Source organism: Dreissena polymorpha, chromosome 1 (assembly GCF_020536995.1).
Source record: "Dreissena polymorpha isolate Duluth1 chromosome 1, UMN_Dpol_1.0, whole genome shotgun sequence".
NCBI classification, from domain to species: domain Eukaryota; kingdom Metazoa; phylum Mollusca; class Bivalvia; order Myida; family Dreissenidae; genus Dreissena; species Dreissena polymorpha.
In genome coordinates, this window is record NC_068355.1 from 177,233,011 (window position 1) to 177,257,223 (window position 24,213).

The window sequence follows — 24,213 nt, forward strand, 5'->3', positions numbered from 1 at the left end:
CATGACTTGCAGATGACCCCTATAGATTTTCAGGTCACTAGGTCAAAGGTCAAGGTCACAGTGACAAAAAACATATTCACACAATGGCTGTCACTACAACGGAGAGCCCATATGGGGGGCATGCATGTTTTACAAACAGCCCTTGTTTTCATACTTGTTTACCAACATCACCCCAAGCTATAAACAAGAGCAGACCACTGTATCAAGCATTTTTACATAATTGTTGCCCCTTTTATACTTAGAATATGCATATTATTTATAAATATATGTTCAAGTTTACGTTCTACCCCAAATATTTCCTATATCCTTTGACATATTACTTTTATATGTTGCATACTTGTTTACCAACATGACCCCAACCTATAAACAAGAGCAGACCACTTTATCAAGCATTTTTATATAATTATGGCCCCTTTTACACTTAGATAATTGAAAATTTTGCTTAATTTGCCATAACTTCTTTATTTATGATCACATTTTATTATTACTTTGACAAAACAACACTTGGAATACCACAATGGATTCCATCCAAACAATTCCCCACACCCCTCCCCCTGAGAATCCCTTCCCCCTCCCCAACCTCCCCCCATTTTTTTTAAACATCATCTAATAAATTACCCCACCCCACATTATACTCGCACCCCCTACCCCCCCTACCCCCCCCCAACCCCCTTTTTTATTTTTGAAAGATTGTCTAATAAATGACCACACCCCACATTATACCCTATCTCAATCCCCCCCCCAAAAAAAAATAAATGTTTTTTTCCTTTTTTTTATTTGTAAAAGTTCATCTTATAAATTATTGATTATGAACAATTTCCCCATGATGGCTTATGTTATATTGTCAAGCACTCGAATAGTCAAACGCGCTGTCCTCTGACAGCTCTTGTTATTTGACACTGTATACTTGTTTGAAGCATTACATTATTTTACTGACTATTCCTTGGTATGAACATGTATTAATTATTTATTTCAGCAAGTGCAGTAAAATGACCCCGATTTCGGAGCTGACCAACTCCCAGCCCACAGACCTACAGGGACTGTCAGAGGAGCTGGAAACTGTCATGGGGGGAATCAAAAGCCTACAGATAAATCAGGAGGCCAGTGTTCAGTCATTGCAGAGAACATACAAGGAACATGGGGCAGTCATGATAGAACAATTGCATGGCAATTTAAATACTAATATAGATAAGTGTTGTAATAGTTCTGTGGGTACATCAAACAAAAATTTAAAAGAAGAAATGTGTTGGAGTGTTCTTTCTATCTTGAATGAATTTGATAATATTACTGTGAAGGAACTAAATAAGATGAAAGATGAAGTTATAAGCATAAAAGGGTCAATTACAAGTTCTATTCATAAATGCACCAGTCTTCACAATGACTTGTTGCAATTACTTGAAATCGTTCAGAAAATTGGAGATAATAAGGAGCTCTGCCTTATAGCCAGCATAAAATGTAAGCATATAATACAGCAGGCATTGACTCTGCTTGGAAAGTCAGGCAAGGTGTTTAAGGTCCAGGGGAAGTCTAGGTACAATGTGAGAATACCAAGTGATTCAGTTACATGTGATATCTCAGGCATATGTGTTCTTCCAGATGGACAGGTCCTGGTTGTAGACTGGACAAATAAGAATGTCAAGGTGCTGAACCAGCAGTACCAGGTGGTGAGTCACTTGGATGTGAATGCTTGGCCATTTGACATTTGTATGATCGCACCGAGTGAGGTTGCTGTGACTGTGAATGCTAGCAACATACATGAGGTCCAGTTTATTACTGTCAACCAGGGAAAGCTTGTTCCTGGCAGGAAGTTTCAGTTACAACATGAATGTAGAAGTATTGCCCATCAAAATGGAGACCTTTTTGTCATTTCTGGTAAAGAACTGTACAAATACACGCTGAATGGCAAACTGATCTGCAGACTCTATGAAGCTTTGGGTTATAATACAGGTAAGAATCATGGTGAATCCATCCTGATAACATTTATACACAGTATTATGTACAGGGATTTTTCTAGCCATTGTGGGAAAAGGAGTCTAGTCAAATTGTGTTATTTTAAATCCATACAATGACAAATTTGGGAATTTTTATTGACTAAATGAACCGAATTGGGATTTATTTTTTTAATCAACAGATATTGACCCATAAGGCCTTTATCTTTTTTTTTTAAATCATATAAATTATAGTTATATACTTTGTGAGATGAAAATAAAATAAAATTCAGATGTCATAGCAGAAAACCCGCTGATGTATTATAAAAATTTTGTCCTATAATTCATATGTGCCCTTTGAATACTACATGTACAGTACATTGTAGCCAAAACAAGATTCAGAAATATTGATTTATTAACATGAGTAATGAAGTACTTTGACTGTCACTACATGACATGTCTATAAATAGAAACTGAGTTCCTGGGAAAGAGACACTTTCTGACCCTGTCTTAATTTTGTGGTTTTTAAATGATTGTACATGTACAATATGTTTGATAGATTGAACAATTTAATAACACCATATAACAAAGGTACTCTTGTGGTTGTATTCTTTTATGAAGCGTTCAAATGTATGTATTAATTATATTGTAATTATAGTAGTACAGTAATTTAAACATTTTGCTGTTGAAATTGGTTTGGTAACAAACTAGCTAGAAAAGTTTCAATAACTTTTGTTTTGAATATTATTTTTCTTGTTATAAACACTTGAAGAACACAAATAACGATGTAACACGGCACATGAATAATGTCTGCTTTGGTCAATTTCACTCATTTCAGTACATAGTTATCATATGTATACATGCATGGGAAATCTATTTATGCTGCACATAGTAACATGAAACATGTTGATTGAACTGTGCAATTGTTTTTGTATGTGTAATTGTTTCCATCTGTGTAATTGATTTGCTTCAATTTATATCTAACTCACCAGTCGCATTTAAACATGTCAAACGCTAACAGAATAGCTCTGCTACTGAAGTTTATTGTCATGCTCAACTATTGAATCATTGAAATGTATGCATATATTTTAGATGTGTAAAGGCCTATTTATAGCAACATATGCGTAATACAATATCACTGCAGTATGTTTAATAAGATTATTTAACATTGACAGTAATTCAATATCTTGATGTTACTCTGTTTTGCAGTATACAAGTGTGCTGTGAGTCCCACAGGAGACAGGCTGTACATCATCAGATGGGACCAGAACACGCTTCTCACCCTGGCCAGGGAAGGCACACTCCTGGCTACATACTCAGACCCAGCACTACGTGGCCCATATGGTCTACATGTGACCCCTGCAGGCCAGGTGCTGGTCTGTGGATACATGTCCGACACTGTACTACAGGTGGGCTGGGAGGGAGAGAGTAAGCTGGCTACGCTGGCTACTAAGGAGAGGGATGGAGTGAGGTGGCCACGGTCAGTCTGCTACAGCAGCACCACATCATCCATCATTGTGGGACAGGAGGACGACAACATCCTGGTGTTCAGAGTGGAATAGTGTGTACATGTATGTATTAGTTGTTGTAATTAGTGATTAGTATTTCAATGACAATGTGTTGTTAAGCATATGAACATAGTAGTGTGTGATGTTACAATACAACATTGTGTGTGTAGTTAAAGATACAAATAATTTATGTGCACATATTGTTATCTGATTATACAATGTGAATGTTTTTGTTGGAACATAAGATGTAATGCATATTATGTTATGTTGTCATAACGTTTTTGTCATTATGGTCCTAAATTTTAGTTCTTGTAAACTTTCCATGAAAAAACAAAGCATTTCACATGAAATTTTAACATATAGATGCACATGTACATAGCAACTAGGGCTATTTTTAGACTTTCATTTCTATAAATACCATGCCATGTAAGAAATGTAAATGGATGAATACTTTCATTTATAAAATATGAAATTGTTTAAGTAATCTTTCGAGTAGTATATATTAATACTTTTCGCAATATTTACAGATAGGTAACACTTTTTATGCCCCCTTTCGAAGAAGAGGGGGTACATTGTTTTGCACATATGTCCGTATGTCCGTCCGTCCACCAGATGGTTTCCGGATGATAACTCAAGAACGCTTAGGTCTAGGATCATGAAACTTAATAGGTACATTGATCATGACTTGCAGATGACCCCTATTGATTTTCAGGTCACTAGGTCAAAGGTCAAGGTCACGGTGACTCAACTTAGAAAAATGGTTTCCGGATGATAACTCAAGAACGCTTATGCCTAGGATCATGAAACTTCATAGGTACATTGATCATGACTCGCAGATGACCCCTATTGAGTTTCAGGTCACTAGGTCAAAGGTCAAGGTGACTTGACAAAGTAAAATGGTTTCCGGATGATAACTCAAGAAAGCTAACGCCTAGGATCATGAATTTTCATTGGTACATTGATCATGACTTGCAGATGACCCCTATTGATTTTCAGGTCACTAGGTTAAAGGTTACAGTGCCAAAAAATGTATTCACATGATGGCTGCCACCGCAACTGACAGCCCATATCGGGGCATGCATGTTTTACGAACAGACCTTGTTAAATGTGAGATTTATTAATTTGTCGTATTTTATGTTGTTGAACATTTGTTATTTATTTTTTATTACATTTATATAAATATGTGTGAGTCCTAAATATAAATACAATAAATACATCAATCTATTCTGATTTTCCAGTGGCTGCTGAGTCAGGACAACAATGATGAGGATGTGGTGGACAAGAATGACCTGAGTACGCAGAAGGTAAAATAGACGTTTTAATTGAAAGGCCTTTTCTTGGCTACTTTGGGAAAAAAATGCGATTTTGACATTTTTTGTGCGAAAAGTTCATTGATTTCAGCAAAACTAATATAATATAACTCTTTCTAATACTTCAAATTATGAAAATAAAATCATAGTATGATAGTAATATACTTTTCTAGATTTAATTGAAATATAATTGAGATATATTAATCATAAGGCACTTATTAAAAAAAGAAAAACGCTATTCGTATGGGTCTGTTTCACTTGCCCATAAATGTACAAGGAAAAGGCACGCTTGTTTATTTCCTATGTATTATGAATGCAAAACAGATGAGGTGGAAAAGAACAGTATGAATTTACATAAGGTAAACTATCCTTTTTAATTGTTTGTAAACTGTAAACCATTCATATTTGTCTGCATGAAATTTCCTGGTTGAAAAGACTTTCGTGGACACAGTAGTTAAGCGTGGATTGCTCAGTTTGGACAAATAAATGAGGAATTTGTGTCAGTGTGTTTGTGTTAAATTTGTGGATCTGTAAAGCCTTACAATCAATACACAATAATGTCCCAATAAAAATAATGATTTGACTGTGTACCTCCGTATTAAGAATAATAAAGATGAATTGGACAATACTGATACGATTTCACAAAAGGTAAAATGACTTATTTTACTTGAGAATCCATAACGCAAACCCTTCTTCAGATCGGGGCTTTCCAAACCTGAGTAACAGAGAATTTCAAAATGGAATTCAAATTAAGCATTGTTCTGTGAAAAGGGGGCTTAATGCATTCAAATTAATTCAGGGACAATATTTTCTGCTTTTGTGGAATTTTTGTTTAAAGGAAATTTCTTCTAAACAAAAATCAAATCTTAGCTGAAATTGTCGTCCCAGGTTAGCCTGTGAGGACAGCACAGGCTTATATTGGACGACACTTTATGCACATGAATTAAGCCCAATTTTCCCAGAACAAGGCTCGAGTTCTTAAGTCGAAATTTATTTGAAAAAAATGCAATAATGTATGTACAATAAAAAATGTATGAAGAGAACCTATTCATGTATTAGGACTTGTTCACAGATTAGGAGAATGGCAATTTTTTACTAATTATAATATTCAGCAATAAATATTAAGATTGTATTAAAACTAAGGAATACACCTGACTAAGAAACGAAAAAATGAATAAAATAAAGCATTACAAACACTAGGTCAAAGGTCAAGGTCACAGTGACAAAAACATATTTTTCATATTGGTTTCCTCCACATTACAGCAACTGCTCAGCACAGAAGATGACTGTCTGATGAAAAGGCTCAGCCGTATCACAGTCCAGTGATGAGGGGGGATGATGCGGTCGTTCCATGTCTTAAGATCACATCATGAAAGACATTTTAGCTGACACTTGGAAGGGAGAGAACTGAAGATCTGCAACAGCAGTGAGTTGTTTACCTGAAGTTACTGTTTAATTAATTTAGCTGACATTAACAAGGGAGAGAACTTTTGATCTGCACCAACAATGAGTTGTTGCCCTTGTTGTTATTAAGTTTATGAAGCTGACACTAACAAGGGATATAACTGTAGATCTGCACAAGCAGTGAGTTGTTGCCCTTATTGCTATTAAGTTTATGAAGCTGACACTAACAAGGGATATAACTGTAGATCTGCACAAGCAGTGAGTTGTTGCCTTTTAGTTGCCTTCTAATTATGTCTGCCACTGTTTGTTGATTTACTTTTAAATGTTTGTCTATTGAAACATGTATCTAAAATAAAACACCTTTGGGGCATTTTAAAAGCTAAGTGATTAATTGAATAAGTACCATAAGAAAACATTACATTTTCCATAATATTTGTGTTGTTATGCAGGACAGAACTGGCAAACACAAATAAATGAGTCGTGCTGTGGGAAATTGGGGCTTAATGCATGTACTCGAATTGTTATTCCATATTCGTCTGCAAAGTGCACAGACTAATAGGGACAACACTTTCCTCTTCAAAGGTATTTTTCGTTGAAAGGAATTGTCCTTTTTATAAAACTCCAGTCTAGTGGGAAAGTGTCCTACCTGATTAGCTTATGTGGACTTGACATGCTTATTTGAGACGACAACAATTAATATGAGCTGCATATTAGTTTTCAAAATGACATCTCTTCAAGTTGTGGAAAAAATCGTTATTATGAATTTACAGGTTAATATAACATTGACCAACACTTTAAATGTTTTAATACGAAATGATTGGATTGAACAAATTGTCATGCTTTTTTGGGCAAGGAACCAATGCAATGCCTGATTAAAAATTGATGAGAATGAAATGTATCTGTTGAAAACCTTCACATCCTTTCCAATAAAGAGGCATAGTTTGTTATAGAGTGTTCTATGAACTTTTTTGTTAATGTTTCATATCACACATGGTGCTGTTGATTTCAGGTGAGCATGAGCATTGTTATCGAGTTGACGTGGCAACAGCACCAGTCGGACCCCCAGGAGCCTCAGTCCAGGACAACCCTTCCCCTCCCATGACCCATCGCTCCACCCCTTTGACCTCCTGCCTCAAAGCTTCTTTGAACAATACCATTCTGCTGGAATGTCTGAGCAAGTTGAGTTTTCACAAGCTGTTGTCAACAACTGCCGTCTCTGTGTCGATCGATCAGCACTCGAGTCTGAGTAGTTTGTTAAGCTCCAGAGCCGAAAAATAAAAAGTTGGAAACCTTGTTACATGCTTTGTGGGACTAACAGAGCAACAGCGAATAATGGGAGAAAATCAAGAAACAGTTAAAGAGTGAAAATTGGAAGCATTAGCTATCCACAGGGGCTACTTCTGATTTCAATAGTAGAAGCATAATGGACCATCCTGATTTGTCCTCTAATGCGTCCAAAATGTTCAAAACGAACGTGCTTTTTACGCAGTTGCTGACAAAAAAACTTTGTTATGAACACTCATAGCATGATGAATACATCGAGTGTGGTTCAGGCGCAAATTCTGCCCATCATCATTAACAAGGTGCTTAAGGTGCATCCATCAGGGTTGTTACAAGCACTTCACACTCCAAGACAAAACGGCCTCGCATTGAATAGACACTAGATAAAGCTTGAAAAATGACAGCAGTTTTGTTGTGTGGTCAAGTATGCCCTTTGACTCTCAACCCGACATAAGGTAGAACTCAAACTCGGCCCTCAGCAATATCAGCGAGGCTAGCAGTTTTGTTGTTTGGTCCAGTATGCACTTTGACTCTCAACCTGACATAAGGTAGAACAGCAGTTTTGTTGTGTGGTCCAGTATGCCCTTTGACTCTCAACCCGACATTAGGTAGAACTCAAACTCGGCCCTCAGCAATATCAGCGAGGCAAGCATGTCATCTCACCTTCTTCAGCCTCAGGTGAGACCATACAGTTTTATTTATATTGAAAATTAGGGCTGATTATTCAGTTCCATTTCTAATCTCAAAACATCTATATTTTAACATAATTACTGGTTAAAATTCCCAATTGACAGTTTGCCATAAAAAAGGACACTTTTCACAGAGCTAGCCCCTAGTTCTAGCGCATGTCTAAGTCTTTTAGAAGAATTACTCGCTTAATATTCTTATTTCACTAAGTTATTACTATTTTGAAGTTATAGATGTTTTAAAAATTGTTTATGTTGTTTATTTCACAAAAACTGTGAAACCATTTATTTTCGTCAGCTCGAAATTGTGTGTTTAAGAAAAATGACTATTTCATCAGCACTTCAATTTATTAATTTATGATTAAACAAAATTAACAAAATTGTGTCAGTAAATACCCAGTTTGTTTTTAGTACATTTCCGCGATAAATTGCGGTGGGAAAAATGGGCAAACCCTTGAGAGTAACTTGCAAGAGGTAGACCATGTTTAGCACATGTAAATTCACTAGTCTTTTATTATCAGGTTAATTTTTTTGTGTTATTGGTCACTGTCGTTACTAGCCCTTCCTTACTGTATGCCATTAACAAGTTCATTGTTATGAATGAAGCTGATTGGTGGGACTGAATAACTGTTTACATACCATTTTTAACCAGGTTTTCCGAAGGAAAAAAATGGTTATTAGATTGGCGAATGCGGGCGGGCTGGCTGGCTGGCTGGCTGGCTGGCTGGCTGGCTGGCGGGCTGGCGGGCAGGCGGAACAAGCTTGTCCGGGCCATTACTTTGTCGTTCATTGTGAGATTTTAAAATCATTTGGCACATTTGTTAACCATCATTAGACGGTGTGTCGCGCGAAACAATTACATCAATATCTCCAAGGTCAAGGTCACACTTTGAGTTCAAAGGTAAAAAATAGCCATAAATGAGCTTGTCTGGGCTATAACTATGTCATTCATTATGAGATTTTAAAATCATTTGGCACATTTGTTCACCATCATGGGACGGTGTGTCGCAAGAAAGAATCACGTCAATATCTCCAATGTCAAGGTCGCCACGACTAAAAATAGATTTATTTTAAAACAAACTTACAAAGGGGGTTAATTTTGTTTGTTCATTTAAAAAGTTCAGTTTGAGTTGTCTCCCTTTATCAGATTTTTGTTCACAATGAAAACCTGGTTTTGTGACAATTTTGTCCCTTGTTCTAATATTAATATATACAGGGATCATATTTTCCCGCAACATCAATCGGTCCGGATATAATTGGGGAAAAGTATCAGAAAATGTGTATCCGAAATCATGACAAATTACGTTAAAATATATACCATTGATTTTGCCATTCATGAAGGTGGTATAATACATGTACAAGTAAAATTCCCTTAGGCATTTTTTAAAAAAACGAAACCAGTTTTCTTAACTGGTTTTAGCATTTGGTATTTCATTGTTGTTTCGTGTGCTGTTTTATCAGACTTTTTTCATCGTTGTCGATATTATTAACCTGTGTAAGTATATACCGATGTTTTAAATTGTTGTCGACTCGATAATATCTTACAAACATGAACTGAACCAAACAAATGTCTGTGCGTAGGTTGGCTACTGACAACAACAAATGAAATAATTAAGAAATAATTTGTTGTCAAATAACCCACGTCCGATTGTTTAGATGCGTAGGGATATAATCACGAGAGCGAAGCATTTGAAACCACGCATCTAATTTTCCGGTCGTGAGTTATTCAACAACAAAGTAAAAAGTACACGAATTATTTCTATTCTAACACGGTTTTACTAAAGATTTATTCAATGTATATTATTTTTCTTGTGTACTATTTTATGTGAAGTTCCGCCCATAAAAATAACTTTCGGCTGTTCTGTCGATCAGATCCGCGACTTTCATTCATAATTATATTACCCGATAATTACGCTGGTGGAAAATGTATTGGCATGTTTCGTTTAGTTACAGCGCGTGCATTCAGACGCGTCTTTTCGGATGCGTCTTTAATCCGCTGTTCACAAGTTTTTGATTCTTGGTCTGACGTGCAATAAACCGGCCCTGACCGGTTTAGAGACTGCAGCGAATGGTTTATCACATCTAATCGAGATAAGAATGTCATTAGGGTGTGTTAGCAAGTACACTGTGTAATCGATTTCATGACATGGGATATTTAATAGCAAACAGAATCGGACCGACTGTTTGGGATTTTCAATCGGTCTTTCATGACCCCAATCGGTCTAGGACCGACAAAACCGAAAAAAATATGATCCCTGAATATATATCCTATAATTGAATATAATTTATGGCAATTTATTACAGAATGTTTAACTACATGTATATCAGACAATAATGTCAATGAATTAAACAAATTTGAATTGATACACAAACATTAGATAATAGTAAATGTACGTAAACGCAAACAATCAAACACACATTAATACTTGTTTTATTTCTTTGTAATTAAAATTCAGAATGTATATCAGTCAGTTGTTGAGCATAAAGCGTTATTGTCTTTGATCCAGATCCGCAATTTGGCTGCAACACCCCTGAAAACACACACAACGGATAATACAGATGTAAACAATTAACGCTAATCATTACTATTGTACCTTAGTGAAGTCAATGTTTTTCATACAGCTTTTGGATTGTAATTGGATTTGATTATAGTTTAAATCAGAGCCCAGATGTTTGCGAGAAACAATGGTGCTATATTGCTTTTATATCCCAATGCACACAATTTCAACACTAGAAGTGAAACTTTAAATCTAAGGTGTGTCCTACAAAAAGATGGCATATAATGTAGATACACTGTATAACTACATGTTGTATCTTTACAATATCACTTATATTGCATAGTTTTAACCAGAATAGGCAATAATGACTATTAAAAGTATAAAAGTCCCCTGTAGCAAGGTAGCAAGATAGAATGTGGTACACTGAATTCACCACAGACATCCATCTGTATTTCTGTATCTGTGTCTAATCCATAGCCAAACGTGTGTGATCAAGTACTCATCCACTTACAGTATTCAACTCACATCTATTTGTTTCATAAGATATGCTATACAGTTGTATAGTCTCACATTTAAAGTTGAAAAAAGTATCACATTTAACATTGTATAGTCTCACATTTAAACTTGTATAGTTTCACCTTTAAAGGTGTACAGTGTAACATTTTAATTTGTTTAGTCACACATTTAAAGTTGTTATAGTCTCAAATGTAAAGTTGTATATGTTCACTTTTAAAGGGGTACAGTCTAACATTTTAAGTTGTGTAGTGTCACATTTAAAGTTGTATTGCTCAATCTCATATTAAAGGGGTCATCCAAGAGATTTTGGCATGTATTGAATGAAGCATGTCATTAAATGCTTTATGTTGATAAATTTAAACATTTGACCCAAATATCTCCAGAAAAAACACACAAGTATACAACTTTATAAAAGAAAAACATGTCCTCATATATATGACCTTTGACCTTAAAGGATGACCTTGACCTTTCACCACTCAAAATGTGCAGCTCAATGAGAAACACATGCATGTCAAGTATCAAGTTGCTAGCTTCAATATTTCTAAAGTGACATATATTTGACCTTTGACCTTAAAGGATGACCTTGACCTTGATCTTTTACAACTCAAAATGTGCAGCTCTCTGTGATACACATGCAGGCCAAATATGAAGTTGCTATCTTTTATTATTGCAAAAGGTATGGCAAATGTTAAAGTTGGAGCAAACCAACAGACCAACAGACAGACCAACAGACAGGGCAAAGACAATATGTCCTCCACTATAGTGGTGGGGCAAAAAAAAAAACCCTCAACAGGGCTCCAACAACTGACCCCTGGAGTCCTGGAGTTAAAAGTCTCCCGCCTAGACCACTCGACCATCCATGTTTATGCTCAGAGCGGATGTATATTTACCTATATAAGCAATCCTCGTAGTTTCCCAAAATATAACTACAACAACTGTTACAGAACTTTCCAAATTATTCAACCGTTTCGCGTCGCACGACGCTTTATAATTCGTCTTCAAATCATCAAAAGATGCATATGATGGACATTTAAAAGCATTGTTAATTGTCAGTATTACTATTTCCTCAAAAATATCATGAAAAAAGAAAATTTGTGAATCTGAAACAACTTTTTTTAATTATGTCAATGTACCAATCTGTTGGACTGCCCCTTTAAAAGTAATGCAGTCTCACATTTGAAGTTTTTTATCTCACATGTTAAGTTTTCCTTTTCAGCAAACAGTATTAGCCAACAAGACAAACCTCGTTGAAGTAAATGTTGATGGCAATCCGCGCCCCCTTCTTTAACAAATACTACAACTTGCTCAAGAAATTAAGTACCAAGACGCCTTGCATCAGCCTAGCACGCCACATCTTCTCCAATGTTGGCTACAGCAACACTTCAAACAGCAGAGCCTTGATGAGTCCGACTTTCATCCCATCGTTGATGTTGCTTAGCAACGATTCAATGCTGGACATGGACAACTTGTTCCAGACGAGTTGCTGAAGTGGAAAAGATTTGTCATTACACAGCAGATAGAGCAGGCGTTAAGTGACTTTCTGTAAATGTGACTGACCTCCATATGTTGCTCTGAAATAATGTGAACCTGACGCCTGAGGAGCAGTCTGTGATTGACGCCATTTAGCAGCAGCTGTTTACTGACATACCCGATTTTGGGTTTGTTGAATTTGGCATCTGGACTTGCATCATCTCTGTCTGTATCCCATTCAAAGCAGCAGCAACATTAACAACAACAACAGGTAGTAGTTCCGCCTCGCTCTTGGAAAATAGGGCTTAATGCATGAGGATAGTGTTGTCCCAGAAAATCATGTAAAGTTTGCTCAGGCAAATCAGAGGCAACCCTTTCTGAATAAACCTTTAACAAAATATTCCATAAAAGCAGAAATATCATAACTGAAAAGATGTACAGACTGCACAGGCATATCTGGGACAGCACTAGCCACATGCATTATGCCCCGTTTTTACATTTTGCGTGAATTGGTATATAACTGTGTTTACCTGTAATGGAAAATGTCTACACCGAACAGCCTTTTAACTGATATCGTATGAAGTAAGCAGTATGTTTAATGTTTTTACTTTTTGTTCTTTATCATTGTAGGTGGTTAAGGGTTAAGGTGGCATAGCTTTGGCATGGTATTAAACAATCATGTTGTATTAGTCATTGATACATAGGTCGCTTTATATATTGCATTATATTATCTGATCGTCCATGCAATATTTTAAGTTTCTCTAAATTTTCACCACATTATTTTTTGTTTCTATATTTTCAGACACCTGCAGTTTTGGAGTATGTTTGATATCAACATTTTTGGACAAACATTTATTTTTATTCTGTTTAACTGTCTGAAAACTTAGATTTATTACGGTAGTATAGATTCAATATCACTTACAGTGAATAGTTTTAAGCAGAATATGCAATATTAACACGTACAATTATGAAGGCCCTGTTAGCAAGATAGAGTATCATATACTGAATTAACCATAGACGTCCATCTGTATTTCTGAATGTCTGTCTAATCAATAGAAAACAACGTGTGTGATCAAGTACTCATACACTGACAGTATTAAACTCATATCTATTGATTCTTATGATATGCCATACAGTTGATAATCTTAAACTTTAAAGTTAGAAAATGTTTTACATTTAAAGTTGTAGAGTTTCACATTTAAAATTGCTTGACTCGTGTTAAACATGGTATACTCTAACATAGTGTCACATTAAAAATTAGATTGTCTCAAATTAAAAATTCTACAGTTTCACATTAAAAATTGTATAGTATCAAACGTAAATTTTTCCTTCTTTGCAAATATTATTAACCAACAAGATAAACATTAATGAATTTTAGAGGTGCATATCTTCATGAAACATATATTATATACTTTAAAAATTTTCTTAACAAAAGAAACGTACGATAGGGAGATTTTAGGTCAAATTTGGGAAAATATTTACTTTTTTCAATTAGGAATGGGTCCCTTTAAGGCTCTACATTTGAATGAAAAAAAACTACAGTATACTTTTTATGCCCCCCTTCGAAGAAGAGGGGGTATATTGCTTTGCTCATGTCCGGTCTGTCGATCCGTCGGTCTGTAGGTCGGTCTGTCGGTCCGTCGGTCCGTCCACCAGGTGGTTGTCAGACGATCACTCAAGAACGCTTTGGCCTAGGATCATGAAACTTCATAGATACATTGATCATGACTAGCAGATGACCCCTATTGATTTTGAGGTCACTAGGTCAAAGGTCAAGGTCACGGTGACCCGAAATAGTAAAATGGTTTCCGGATGATAACTCAAGAATGCTTAGGCCTAGGATCATGAAACTTGATAGGTAGATTGATCATGACTCGCAGATGACCCCTATTGATTTTCAGGTCACTAGGTCAAAGGTCAAGGTCACAGTGACCCGAAATAGTAAAATGGTTTCCGGATGATAACTCAAGAACGCTTAGGCCTAGGATCATGAAACTTGATAGGTAGATTAATCAGGACTCGCAGATGACTCCTGTTGATTTTGAGGTCACTAGGTCAAAGGTCAAGGTCACAGTGACCCGCAATAGTAAAATGGTTTCCGGATGATAACTCAAGAACGCTTAGGCCTAGGATCATGAAACTTGATAGGTAGATTAATCAGGACTCGCAGATGACCCCTGTTGATTTTGAGGTCACTAGGTCAAAGTCACAGTGACCCGAAATAGTAAAATGGATTCTGGATGATAACTCAAGAACGCTTAGGCCTAGGATCATGAAACTTGATAGGTAGATTGATCATGACTCGCAGATGACCCCTATTGATTTTCAGGTCACTAGGTCAAAGGTCAAGGTCACGATGACCCGATATAGTAAAATGGTTTCCGGATGATAACTGAAGAACGCTTATTCCTAGGATCATGAAACTTGATAGGTAGATTGATCATGACTCGCAGATGACCCCTATTGATTTTCAGGTCACCAGGTCAAAGGTCAAGGTCACGGTGACCCGAAATAGTAAAATGGTGTCCGGATGATAACTCAAGAATGCTTATGGCTAGGATCATGAAACTTCATAGGTACATTGATCATAACTGGCAGATGACCCCTATTGATTTTCAGGTCACTAGGTCAAAGGTCAAGGTCACAGTGACAAAAAACATATTCACACAATGGCTCTCACTACAACGGAGAGCCCATATGGGGGGGCATGCATGTTTTACAAACAGCCCTTGTTGAGATTGGAAATCTGCCCCAAAAGTGAGCAAAAAATCCAGTTGTATCAATCCCAACTTACATTTTAAAGGGAGCACTGCTGAAAAAATATAATATGCCCTCAGGGCATAAATATACCACCTTATAGTCATTTTTGTAAATCGGAAATTCCAAAACCAAACAGTGCAAATAAAGCAGAGAGGAAAATGACAAAAAATATATACTACACATCTGTGTTATATTTATATGAAATTTGTTAAAATTTTAAATAATGCCATCCCAGCATCGATTTTACTTAGCAACAATTTAATGCTGTGAATCGACAAATTGTTCCAGACGAGTCGCTTAAACAGAAACTATCTGATCCAACAGATAGAGCAGGCGTTGCGTGACTTGTTCCTTATTGCGACTGACCTCGATAAGTTGCTCTCGAATAATGTGAACTTTATGCCAGTATGCGATTGACACCATTTAACAGCAGTTGTTGTTGAGAATTCCCGGGTTTGAGGAGACAACTTTGGCGTTGGGACTCGCTCCATCTCTGTCTATGGCCCGGTCAAAGCAGCAGCAGCAATAAGAACAATAAGTAGTATCTTAGCGGTGTTCTGGGATACTGGGCTTCATGTATGTGCTTAAAGTGTCATCCCAGAATATCCTGTGCAGATTGCACATACATAAAGTCCTTTTAAAGTGTCATCCAAGACTAGCCTGTGCAGACTTCACATACATTAAGCCCTATTAAAGTGTCATCCCAGATTAGCCTGTGCAGACTGCACATACATAAAGTCCTATTAAAGTGTCATCCAAGACTAGCCTGTGCAGACTTCACATACATTAAGCCCTATTAAAGTGTCATCTCATATTAGCCTGTGCAGACTGCACATACATAAAGTCCTATTAAAGCGTCATCTCAGATTAGCCTGTGCAGATTGCACATACATCAAGTCCTATTAAGATGTCATCCCAGAATATCCTGTGCAGATTTCACATACATAAAGTCCTTTTAAAGTGTCATCCAAGACTAGCCTGTGCAGACTTCACATACACTAAGCCCTATTAATGTGTCATCCCATATTAGCCTGTGCAGACTTCACATACATTAAGCCCTATTAAAGTGTCATCCCAGATTAGCCTGTGCAGACTGCACATACATAAAGTCCTATTAAAGTGTCATCCAAGACTAGCCTGTGCAGACTTCACATACATTAAGCCCTATTAAAGTGTCATCCCAGATTAGCCTGTGCAGACTGCACATACATTAAGTCCTATTAAAGTGTCATCCCATAATAAGCCTCTGCAGACTGCACATACATTAAGTCCTATTAAAGTGTCATCCCAGATTAGCCTGTGCAGGCTGCACATACATTAAGTCCTATTAAAGTGTCATCCCAGAATATCCTGTGCAGACTTCACAAACATCAAGTCCTATTTAAGTGTCATCCCAGAATATCCTGTGCAGACTGCACATACATCAAGTCCTATTTAAGTGTCATCCCATAATATCCTGTGCAGACTGCACATACATTAAGCCCTATTAAAGTGTCATCCCAGATTAGCCTGTGCAGATTGCACATACATCAAGTCCTATTAAAGTGTCATCCCAGATTAGCCTGTGCAGATTGCACATACATTAAGTCCTATTAAAGTGTCATCCCAGATTAGCCTGTGCAGATTGCACATACATTAAGTCCTATTAAAGTGTCATCTCAGATTAGCCTGTGCAGACTGCACATACATTACGTCCTATTAAAGTGTCATCCCAGATTAGCCTGTGCAGACTGCACATACATTAAGTCCTATTAAAGTGTCATCCCAGATTAGCCTGTGCAGACTGCACATACATCAAGACCTATTTTCCAAGAATGAGGCTCATATAGTTCACTTAACGTCAGTCCTTTTTCTGCCTGATTGAAGAAAAGCTCCTAACATCAAATGTGAATTCACGTTTTTAAATTTATCAAACTTGGAAAATAAATAATAAATAAAAGTTGATCTGATATCAGTTTTAGTCATAGAAGGTCAGAACATAGTTTTGTCTATTTTTGGGCCAAAATTCAAACCCTGAACCAAAAGTTTCTCCTTGCATAATTAAAATATCTGCTTAAATCAAATTGTTGAATTCTCTTTAATTTGAGTAAAAAAATATTTAAATGCATTCAGCACATTTAAATATTATTTTCTTCATTTATTTTCAATATTTAATTTAATTCCTGCATTTTGTTTTAAGAGCCTGTTCCTCCTGGTCCAGGACCTTTGGACAAATGTTCAAATAGTACTACCCACAGGATGAAGCCACTCTGAATCCGGGGCTCCATACTTTCTTGGCCAGGGGCCAAGACTACCTCGTCATTAAGGTATGTTGGTAATGTAATTTACCATGTATAATGTGTAGTGTTTTACTCCAAATGTCAATGAAAATAGTTTGTGTGTTTAATATTAATAAAACTATATTCTTACTGCTAACTAAAACAAATCATTTATGTTATTGTAAACTATTTATAATAGCTGCCATTTGTATTGCCTTGAAAGGGCTTGGTGGGAGTGGGAGCATACAAATTTGTCCTTGTCTGTAATTCTCCCTGTCCTTCCTTTCATCCTTATTTAAGTCCCAAAGGGACATATAATGTTTGTATCAAGTGTTTAGTTTATATCTCATTTGTATGAAGATCCATCAAACATACTTTATTTCTTAAATATTGTTTTAATCAAACAACATTGATTGACTTCTAATATAACTGATGCCATTATTGAGAATATTCAAAAGCAATAAATAAACGGAAAATTTGTTTGCTTTTGGGGTAAGACAGTCAGTTATTGTTTTCCGTGGTCCTGGAGTGAGGAAGTTTACATGTTTCCACAGGTGCTCGTAAACATATCTATTTTCTTACTTTGCTGAGAAAAAGAATTCACGGTATTACCCCAAAAGCTAACAAATTTCCCATTTAAGTTAAATTTACAAGGACTATTAACCCATTTATGCCTAGTGTCTTGAAAAAAGGCCTTGGTGCAGTGTTGACCTGATTAATAGAATAAGTACAAAAAAAATAAATGTTTAACCATATGGTTTTCCTTCTTTTTGTTATGCAGCAAAAAATTGGCTAATAGATAAATAAGCTGTGATGTGGAAAAATGGGGCCTAATGCATGTGCTTAAATTGTTGTCACAGATAAGCCTGTGCAGTTCACACAGGCTAATCATGGACAACACTTTCCTCTTAAAGGTATTTTTCATTGAACAAATAATCCTCTTTATGAAAACCCAGTCTAGTCAGAAAGTACCCTCCCTTATTAGCTTATGTGAATTTCACATGCTAATCTGGGACAACACTTTCTAACATTAGTGATACGCATATTGGCTTATGAAAATACATCTCTGAAAATGGAGTAAAGATAATAGATATAAATGTACAGATAAGTATAGCATTAGCCAACACTTTTCTTGTTTTAATACAAAATGACTTAATTGTATTTATTTTCATGCTATTAAGGACAAGGAACCAATAAAATACATTTGAAATTCATGCTGTTCAAAACCTTCACAACCTGTCAAGAGGCATAGTTTGCTATAGATAATAATATAATTTGTTACAAGTTCCTATCACCCACTGTGTTGTTGTTTTCAGCAGAGCACCAGCATTGATATTGAGTTGGCCCAGCAACCGCACGAGTCCCGCCTGCAGGAGCCCCAGTCCAGAATGACCCTTCCCCTCCCCTGACTTCTAACTTCTCCCTCTTGACCTCCTGACTAAAAAATTCAGCATCGTTGAACAACTCCGTTCTGCAGGAAATTCTGAGCATGATTCTGTTCTGAACAAATGCAATGCCCACGTCAACTTGTCCACACATAAGCCTGGGTAGTTTTGTTAAGCTAGAGTTCCGCGTGGGCCTGAGAGGGACGAGTTTTACAGACAAGAAAAGTTATAGCAGTAGTTATGGTAACGCTAACAGTCAGTTGCTGCTGTTAGACATCACAACAAATACCATGAAGAATAAAAGTGTAATAACTTGTTCCAATCTTTATGGGACAAACATAAGTTGAACGGGAGAAAATCAAGGAACAACAAAATCGTAAGCTCTCCTAGTGGGATACTTCTGCTGTTAATAGTTTGGACGACAGTGGGGTTACGGACTTCCCCAGATTGTCCTCTCAGCGGCAAAAATATCAATAGAACGGACTTTTTGCAATGTTACTGACAAAGAAAGGCAGTAATGACTTGGTTGTGAATACCCAGAGCACGATACATCCATGCTGACACAGAAAGACGGTAATGACTTGGTTGTGAACACCCAGAGCCCGATACATCCATGCTGACACAGAAAGGCAGTAATGACTTGGTTGTGAACACGTCGAGCACGATACATCCATGCTGACACAGAAAGGCAGTAATGACTTGGTTGTGAAAACCCAGAGCACGCTACATCCATGCTTACAAAAAAGGCAGTAATGACTTGGTTGTGAACATCTTGAGCACGCTACATCCATGCTGACAAAAAAAGGCAGTAATGACTTGGTTGTGAACACCCAGAGCACGATACATCCATGCTGACAAAGAAAGGCAGTAATGACTTGGTTGTGTACACCTTGAGCACGATACTTCCATGCTGACAAAAAAGGCAGTAATGACTTGGTTGTGAACACTCAGAGCACAATACATCCATGGGGTGTGCATCAGATGGAATTTTGCCTATTATTGTTAACAAGTTGCTAAGAGTGAACACGTCTGGTTTTGTTATGAGCACTTCCCACTCAGAGCCCAAAGGTCCTCGCATTGAAGCGATGCAAAAGAAGACTTTGAAAAATGACAGCAGTTGTGTTGTGTGGTCCAGTAATCCTTTCAACTCTCAACCTGAAGTTTATCAAAACTCAAACTCAGCCCTTTGCAATATCACACCTTGCAACACAGTGTACTTTACCATGAATGTTTTGCGGTTTAAAACACCAAAATTTCAATTAAAAGTTTGTGCTCGTAACATATTGATACATTGCTATTCTGAGTTCTAATTACGATATCCTTAATATCAATAATAGATGAAATGTTTGGCATTAAAAAAACAGGTGTGTAAAGTAATTTGTTACAGTGCATATTCATTTGTCACGAAAAAAATTAGGGTTAAGTTTGCTTGTCATTTCCTTTTTAGCAAACATTATTAGACAACAAAACAAACGTCGTTTAAGTGAAAGTCCAAGACAATTCTGACCTAGTTTGGGCACAAGTACAACAACTAAGTAAAGAAATTCACTTTGTCTTGCATCAGCCTACATGTAGAAAGCCTCTTATAAACATCTCCCAAGTTGGCTACATCAACGCTTCCAACAGCGTAACTTGGCATCGACACATTGTTCCGAACGAGTCGCTCAAACTGAAACGATCTGATCCAACAGAGAGCAGGCTCTGCGTGACTCGTCTGTTAATGTGACTGACCTGGATATGTTGCTTTCCAATAATATGAGCCTTACTCCAGATTAGCTGTCTGCGATTGACGCAATTCAACAACAGTTGTTGTCAGGAATTTCAGGCTTTGGGATGGCAATTTGGCGTCGGGGCTTCATCTCTGTCTTTGGCCTGGTCGCAGCAGAAGCAGCAACAAGAACAACAATTAGTATAAGAGCCTTCATCTGGGATATGGGGTTTCATGTATGTGCTTAAAGTGTCATCCCATATTATACTGTGCAGACTGCACATACATTAAGTCCTATTTAAGTGTCATCCCAGATTAGCTTGTGCAGACTGCACATACATTAAGTCCTTTTAAAGTGTCATTCCAGATTAGCCTGTGCAGACTTCACATACATTAAGTCATATTAAAGTGTCATCCCATATTAGCCTGTGCAGACTGCACATACATTAAGTCCTATTAAAGTGTCATCTCAGATTAGCCTGTGCAGACTGCACATACACTAAGCCCTATCAAAGTGTCATCCCAGATTAGCCTGTGCAGACTGCACATGCATTAAGTCCTATAAAAGTGTCATCCCAGATTAGCCTGTGCAGACTGCACATACATTAAGTCCTATTAAAGTGTCATCCCATATTATACTGTGCAGACTGCACATACATTAAGTCCTATTAAAGTGTCATCCCATATTAGCCTGTGCAGTCTGCACATACATTAAGTCCTATTAAAGTGTCATCCCATATTATACTGTGCAGACTGCACATACATTAAGTCCTATAAAAGTGTCATCCCAGATTAGCCTGTGCAGACTGCACATACATTAAGTCCTATTAAAGTGTCATCCCATATTGTACTGTGCAGACTGCACATACATTAAGTCCTATTAAAGTGTCATCCCATATTAGCCTGTGCAGACTGCACATACATTAAGTCCTATTAAAGTGTCTTCTCAGATTAGCCTGTGCAGACTGCACATACACTAAGCCCTATTAAAGTGTCATCCCAGATTAGTCTGTGCAGACTGCACATGCATTAAGTCCTATAAAAGTGTCATCCCAGATTAGCCTGTGCAGACTGCACATACATTAAGCCCTATTTTCCCAGAATGAGGCTCGTATACTACACTTAACATCAGTATTTTATGTGCCTGAAAAGTTCCTAGCATCAAATGGGAATTATGTGCTTTTAAATTGATCACACTTAGTAAATAAAATGCAAATAGCACTTGATCTGATATCAATTTTAATCATAGAAGGTCAGGGCATTAAGTTTTGTATATTTTCGACCGAAATTCAGCCCCTGAACCAAAAGTTTATCGTTGCAGAAAAATCTGCTTTAATAGAGTTGTTAAATTATATTTAATTTTAGAAAAATAATTATGTAAAAGCCTTCAGCTCATTTCAAAATTATTTTCTTCATTTATTTTCAATATTTATTTAAATTTCTGTATTTTGTTTTTAGAGCCTGTTCCTACAGGAACCCATGCAATCATAGATCGGTACCTAGCTGAACAACAGGCTGTCTGGTTAGCTGGGCCCAGGGCCCAGTGACACTTCCTGGCCCAGGACCTTGGGGCCAATGCTCAACTAGTCCTACCCGCAGGGTGGAGCCACACTGAACCTGGGGCTTCATACTTTCTTGGCCAGGGGCCAAGATATCCTCGTCAATTAGGTAGGTTGGTAATGTAATTAATTATTTATAATGTGCAGTGTTTCACTCAAAATTTCAATATAAACAGTTTGGGTGTGTTTAATATTGATATAACTCTATCCTGGCTGCTAACTTAAACAAATCATTTATGTAAGCGTTAAATATTTATTATAGCCGCCATTGGTATTGCCTTGAAAGGGCTCAGTGGGGGGCATACACATGTGTCCTTGTCTGTAATTCTCCCCGTCCTTCCTTTCATCCTTCCTTATGTCCGTCCCACCTTTTTAGTGTTGCACGTAACTTAATAAATATTTGTTCCAGAGGGACACAAAATGTTTGTATCAACTGTACAAGTCATAGAAGGCTATGTTTGTATCAAGTGTTTAGTTTTTATCCCATTTGTATCAAGATCCTTCAAACATAATATATTTCTTAAATATTTTTTTACTCAAGCAACATTGATTGGCTGCTTATATAATTGATGCCATTTCAGAATGCAATTAAATTATTTTGTTTACAGGGACACATTCCTGGGATGCCCTAAGGTCTTTCTATCTGTTCCAAAAGGTCTTATACTCACAAGTTCAAGCCCAGTAGCGATGTCCACATTATCAAACTCTGCATCTCAATAGGTAAGTAACCCTGCTGTTGCAAATGAGTTCACTTTGACAAAGCATTCAGGAGACCCAGTCGTAATAGCCTGAACCTTTTGCTTTCACAAATACCCAATAGGTAAAATTCAATACAAACTGGGGTTTCTGCTCTTCAATTAATTGACCAGTTTATCTTATCTTAGTGGGTTCAGCCACAAACTACTGTATCTAATATAGAAATGTGTAGAAAATGCAAAAGTTTCAAGCTAAACCCTCGAATTTGCATTTTAAATTTAACATCTATAGTTACATTAAAACTCAAAACCACAACAACAATAACATGAAACAATTTATCAGCAGGTACCAACATATTTGACTCTTTAAATCTTGACAAAATCAGGTTCCATATTAACTGTAAATATGGTTTTAAAACTAACATTGAATTACGAAGAGGGATCAGTGATGTTTGTAGCTTTTAGTTTAGGGGTGAACATTTCTGTCGGTCTGTCTGTCTGTCTGTCGGTTTGATTAAGTGTTTAAATATGGGTCATGCTGGGTCAAATCATAGGTCACGGTGTCAGTGCGTTTTAAACATTCAGCATGTTGTCAGCTCTTTGATTCAAGTAATTTTCATCCAATCTTCACCAAACTTAGTTTGAAGTTTTATTTAGATGATCTCTAGGCCAAGTTTGAACATGGGCCATGCCAGGCCAAAACCTAGGTCATGGGGTCACTTAGTGCATTTAATGCATTGAGCATGGTGTCCGCTCTCGGTCTCTTATTGACGAAGTTTACTTCCGATCTTCATCAAACTTGGTCAGAAGTTTAATATAGATGATCTCTAGGCCATGATTAAACATTGGCAATTCCGGGGAAAACAAACTAGGTCACGGGGTCACTTAATGCCTTTTACACATTCAGTATGGTGTTTGTTCTCTTTTTCAAGTACTTATCATCCCCTCTTCAACAAACTTGGTCGGAAACTTAATGTAGATGACCTTTAGGCCATGTTCGAACATGGGCCATTCCGGGTCAAGGAGTCACGGGTGCGTTTTACACATTCAGCATGGTTTTCCCTATTTCAAGTATCTTTCATCCCCTCTTCATGTGGGGGAATTTGTCACGTCTGTGACCAAGCTCTAGTTTGTTTGTTTTTAAGTTAATGAATGGCTTTATGAGAGAGTATCAAGTGTGTTGCCGGGTTGAACCCGCATTCTGATACTTGACAATTTTAATGAAATGCTTATAAAGTCTTAAAAAG

At 37.0% G+C, this 24,213-nt stretch overlaps 1 protein-coding gene and 1 long non-coding RNA gene across 2 annotated transcripts in view; both read left to right on the forward strand.

Moving 5' to 3' along the window:
* The window catches only part of LOC127864616 (uncharacterized), a 45,476-nt gene extending 42,192 nt beyond the window's left edge, over positions 1–3,284 (forward strand). The window contains exons 2-3 of the mRNA XM_052404424.1: positions 977–1,947; positions 3,187–3,284. Of these exons, the coding sequence (XP_052260384.1) occupies positions 977–1,947; positions 3,187–3,284 (1,069 nt within the window). The remainder of the gene's footprint in view (positions 1–976; positions 1,948–3,186) is intronic.
* A 103-nt stretch (positions 3,285–3,387) lies between these two features.
* LOC127862791 (uncharacterized) overlaps positions 3,388–24,213 on the forward strand; it is a 32,865-nt gene continuing 12,039 nt past the window's right edge. The window contains exons 1-9 of the long non-coding RNA XR_008040800.1: positions 3,388–3,499; positions 4,675–4,740; positions 6,010–6,172; positions 7,160–8,109; positions 12,348–12,872; positions 15,650–17,667; positions 18,936–20,948; positions 22,171–22,380; positions 22,880–22,991. This is a non-coding gene — a long non-coding RNA (uncharacterized LOC127862791). The remainder of the gene's footprint in view (positions 3,500–4,674; positions 4,741–6,009; positions 6,173–7,159; positions 8,110–12,347; positions 12,873–15,649; positions 17,668–18,935; positions 20,949–22,170; positions 22,381–22,879; positions 22,992–24,213) is intronic.